The 5,606-nt window shown below is 25.5% G+C and overlaps 1 protein-coding gene across 1 annotated transcript; it reads right to left on the reverse strand.

Moving 5' to 3' along the window:
- Nucleotides 1-2,849: 2,849 nt before the first annotated feature.
- Nucleotides 2,850-4,811, reverse strand: LOC110627745 (cytochrome P450 CYP82D47). Its single transcript, XM_021774103.2, has 2 exons — nt 3,824-4,811; nt 2,850-3,634 (listed from the first exon to the last, which is right to left on the reverse strand). Exons 1-2 carry the CDS (start codon nt 4,757-4,759, stop codon nt 3,008-3,010), a joined length of 1,563 nt encoding a protein of 520 aa, XP_021629795.2. The 5' UTR covers nt 4,760-4,811; the 3' UTR covers nt 2,850-3,007.
- Between the last annotated feature and the right edge of the window lie 795 nt (nt 4,812-5,606).

The raw sequence follows: 5,606 nt of genomic DNA on the forward strand, positions 1-5,606 counted from the left end.
ATATTTTAAAAATAATATTTTTTTACTTTTAATTATATTGTTAATTATGTATTTTTAAATTATAATAATAATAATTAATATAGTTTAATTCAAAATTAAATTAAAATAAAATTAATATACTAAATCATTGATAAAATTAAAAATTTAAAATAATAAATGTAAATTATTTATAATATTATAAATTTAATTTTAAAAGAAAATAAAATATAATTTTAAAAAAATTAATTGAACTCTAAATTTTAAAAATTTATTAATTAAATTTTAATGTTTTAAATTATAATCAATTATATTATTATGAATTTTATTGATGTAGCAGAATAACGTAATAATGATATGATAAATATCGTGATATTTTTATTAATTTATAATGAAAATTTTAATAGTAGAATATAATTAAAATAAATATAAAAATTTCAGATTTAATTAACGAATTATAAAAGAATAAAGTGTAATTATGGAATTATAAAAAATAAAGTGCAATTGGAAAAATGAGAAAAAATGGACTCCTGTAAAAATTTCAAATTGGATTCTATCCGGTCCTTTACTGGCATTACACAACATCGTAGCCTACTTATCATGACCATGACTATTATGATTTGTCAAGGAAAGTGACACGCGTGCCCCCACGAGGTTGATTGATTTGATGGATTGGATCCTCTACCCATTAACCATACCCTACTTATGTAGACTTTAATTCGACGACTTATCGACATTGCTGACTTCTGTTTTGGTTGGATCCTTGACTTCTTAAGCTACAGCCCACCACTTAAAATTAAAGTTTTATTAGTGTATTAAATAAATTTTTTTTTTAACATTTATAATAATTTATATTTATATTCAGACTTTTTTAAATTTTAAATAGCTAAAAATGATTTTTTTAATTTATTAATATTATAAAATAAATTAAATTGATATAAATTAATAAATTATAATATAATTTTAAAATTTTATTCAAATAATAAAATCATACTTAAATATATATTTTTATCATAATAATATCATTTTTATTAATTTTATTATTTATTTACTATTTTCACATTTATATAATATCGTAAATATTAATAAAAATTTAAAATATATAAAAAAATAAAACTTTACAATTTAAAATATATAATATTTTATTTTATTTAAATATTATTAATAAATAATATTTTTTAAAATATAAAAATTATATATATAATTTATAATATTAAATGTAAATATTCGGTGAAATATTTTTAATATATATATTATTTATATATTGATGTTTTATATAATAAATATTTAATATAATAAATATAAAATATATTTAATTTTAATATAAAATTTAAATTAAAAAAATTATATATTTTATTAATAAAACAATTAAAAAATTTAAATATTTATAATAATTTACATTTATATTCAACACTTTAATTCTTGAATTTTAAACATAAATTTTTTCTTTTAAAAAAAAAATTATAGTTAAGATAATTAAATTAAATTTATATAAATTATAATTAAATTAAATTCATATAAATTAAAAATAAATTATAATATAGTCCCTAAAGTTTTATCTAAATAATAAAATAGTCACTAAATATATATTTTTATTATAATAATATCATTTTTTATTAATCTCATTATTCACTTTTTATTTTTGCTTTTATAATATTATTGTAAATATTAATAAAAAACTTTAAATATAAAAAGAAAAATAAAACTTTATAATTTAAAATATATAATATTTTGTTTTAATTAGAATATTATTAATGGGAAGTAAAATTTTTCAAATATAAAAAATATAAACATAATTTATAATATTAAGTATAAATATTCTGTAAAATATTTTAACATATATTATTAATATGTAATATTTTATATAATAAAAATTTATTTGTAATAAATATTTATTTAATATTATATCAAATAAATATAGAATATATTTAATTATTACATAAAATAAATATAAAATATATTTATTTATAATATAAATTTTAAATATAAAAATTAAATTAAAAAATTATATATTTTATTAATAATATAAAATTTTAAGAATTATATTATAATTGATCATTAATTTATATAAATTTAATTTACCTTTTAAGATTTAAAGAATTGGATAAAAATGTAAATTAAAGCAAACATTTAAAATTTTTTGCTCATACCCTTATTAATAATAAAAAACTTTAGAGTATATTATAATTTATCATTAATTTATATAAATTCAATTTATTTTTTTTTATAATAATTATGAAAAATTAAAAAAATTTAATTTTACTATTAAAATTTAAAGTGTTGGATATAAATATGAATTATTTTAAATTTTTTTTATTAATATTAATAATATTATTATTATTATAATTACGAGAGATGATTATAGCAATCATACAATAATTCTAAAAATGTCAATATCATTTTCAAATTAACATGCTAAAATATTACAATAATTGAAAAAAAATAAGTGATTATGGGCTATTTCGCACATTTTTCACAGAACAAATAGGAATGGTTAGGGCCTAAAGTCAATCTTACTGAATTGCAAGATTATAGTTGATTTAGACAAGGAAGCAACAGTTAAACTGTGGCAATAGCCTTTTTTATTAGTTCTAACCTTAATTTTTTTTCCTTGAATCATATTATTTTTTTAATATTTATTAATTATAAAATTTTGTATTTAAATAAATTAATGTACTAATAAGTCATTTATAGTTCTAATATAAATAAAATATAAAATTTTTAAAAATAATTATGTTATTTATAATGTTTAATTTTAAATAATAAAGGTATGAATATATATAAATTATATTTTATTAATAATTATGTTTTTAAATTTTATATCTATATTTTATAATAAACTTAATTATATGAATATATTAAAAAGAAATAAATAATATAATACGTATCTTTATTCTTTATTTTGTATAACAACAACAAGATATAACTTTTTTTTTTTGAAATGGAAATTGAAAATTGGAGATTGATATTTAGGGCAACAACAAGATATGCCCTAAATAATCATCAAACCATATTATTATGCTATTCTAGCTTAATATTGATAAAACTCAGGAGCGAGACGTGGGGTGATCATAACTACCAGAGGAGTTTCCTTGTCTAAGGATATGTTTAAACTCTCAGTCATGTCCACAGGTTCATTGTTTGGGGTTGAGAAGTTAAATCCTTGAAGCAGCCTCGCCATTCCAAGTAGTATCACTTGCATAGCAAAGTTGATGCCTGGACAGGACCTTCTCCCTGAACTAAATGGGACGAGCTCGAAATTCTGACCTAAAACATCGACATCTGCATGGGTTGTCAAAAATCTATCGGGCTTGAACTCCTCAGGATTCGGCCATGCACTCGGGTCACGGTGCAACTTCCACAAATTTATGAAAAGACGAGTACCCTTCGGAATATGATATCCGGAAAGGGTGCAATCTTCCATTGCCTCGCGAGGAACTGCCAGGGGTCCTGCTGGGAATAATCTTAGTGTTTCTTTTATGATTGCTTTGAGGTAGACTAAGTTTTCAGTGTCGGATTCTTCCACTGGTCTGTCCCTCCCAATTTTCTCATCTATTTCCTTTTGGGCAAGCTCCAATTCTCTCCTGTGGTTCAACAAATTGGCCAATATCCATGTCAGAGTGATGGATGTTGAATCGGCCCCACCGACAATAAGACTCTGCAGAAATTAACTCATCTGTTAATAATTGAAACACCGAGAAGTTTGAAACAAAAAAAAAAAAACACTGAAAAGCTAATATTTGATCATTTCCCAATGAAATAGTGTAACTTCTAATCTCCTTTAAGATATCTAGCATGGCAATATTTAAAAAAAATAATTCTTTTATATAAAAGAATAATAATTTACCAGTATTATCGCTTTGATAACAGTTTCCCGGGAATTGCCGAACACGGAATCGTCCTCAATTGCGGTGAGCAAAACATCTATGAAATCCCGTGGGGTCTCTACCTCACCATTGAGCCTTCTCAACTCATGTTCTTGAACCCAAACTTCGAAAATGGAATCCAATTCCTTCATAACCTTCTTCATAGATTTGACAGGACCGAAAAAATCTGTCCATCCTAGAAACGGAATCATGTCTGAAGGAACAAAAGCACCGGCAGCATGCGTGAACTCCCTCATGACTTGTCCAATGGGACGTCCCTTTTCACCATGTCCATTATTTTCACCTTCGAAGTATCGCTTCCCGGCCACCATTATTGTAATTATATTCAGCACCAAATGATCAAACAATTCGCTCATGTTAACCTTGATTGGATTGTTCTTGTTTTCTTTGAAATTCCTGAACAAATCCTTGACCACATGACTCACTTCAGATGTTCGAACATCCTTGAACGACTTCAGCCTGTGTGGGGAGAGGACCTCGACGGTGGTGAGCTTACGCACGTCGCGCCAATAGGAACTGTAAGGCGTGAAACCAAAGACTGCACCGTTGTAGGCTAGGTACTTTGTTTGTCTTGATAGCGGGCGTGAAGCTAAGAACTTGTCGTTTGTTGTATAAAACTCTTTCAGTATATGTTGATCGCTGACCACCACTGTGCGGTGAATCCCCATCATGATGGAGAAGATAGGGCCATGTTTATCAGCTATATCACCCAAGATTCGGGCCAATGGTTTCCGGGCACCAAGCTTATGAAGGTGACCTATAATTGGCAGGGCACCAGGCACTTGTGGGGGTAAAGGGTGCCCCTTACTGCTATGTTTCCTTGCCCTCCATTGCTTATAGAGTAGGAGTACAGCTACAACTCCTAGAATTGCTATAAAATTTGAAGAGAAATCCATGATGTTTGTCTGGACTCTCTGGAGGGAGGATTTGGTTGTGTGCTGTAGTTGAAGAACTGAGTGGAATTTATAGAGTTTCATGAATTTACTGTCAGCAGGAAAAAGAAAGGAAGAAATGAGGAGTAATTGCCAGAATAAGAAAAATAAGATAGAAGACAAATTAATTGGCTAGTCCAAATGGTAATGATGTCTTGACTTAAGCAACGAGCCTGTCTGTCAATTTGCTACTCACATTCATGACTTTTATTTTTTGAGCTAAAATCCTAGAATGGAATATCTTAGATTTTTCATAATTTTTCCTTTTAATGGGGTTGATTCTTCTTCTTGAGAAATTTTTATTATGTGCTACTGCTTAGTAATGAGTTACTTTACTGTTTCACATTATACCACGAAATAGTAAATGTTTTATGGAAAAAATTTACGTAAATTTATTCATTAAGAACTCATAATATAAATATGTAAATTTATTCAACAGTTAAACAAGTGAGTTCTGCTCAATGAAACACCATTTCATACAGGTCTGTGCTTAATCTTAGAGGAATTGCTCTCTGTTAATTCCAAAACAAAATTGATTTTTCAACTTTCATTTATGAAAACTTGTGAAATCAAGGGCTTTGAATGTCTCCTTCAATCTCATGGGATGCATGCTGCTGTGAAGGAGTATTATTAGAGTTTGACTACTGCTGCGATAACCTCCCAAATGGGACCACTTCTGTTTTTGGGTAAAAATTTCTGAATTAATATTGCTTTATGTGAGGCTGTGATTGATTGCTCCTAGAAATTTTGTTGTCTTTATGAAGATTTGCGGTGTTGCTGAGTACTGATACATACAGGAGTGGAGATTGAA

Source organism: Manihot esculenta, chromosome 12 (genome assembly GCF_001659605.2).
Source record: "Manihot esculenta cultivar AM560-2 chromosome 12, M.esculenta_v8, whole genome shotgun sequence".
Lineage (NCBI taxonomy): Eukaryota > Viridiplantae > Streptophyta > Magnoliopsida > Malpighiales > Euphorbiaceae > Manihot > Manihot esculenta.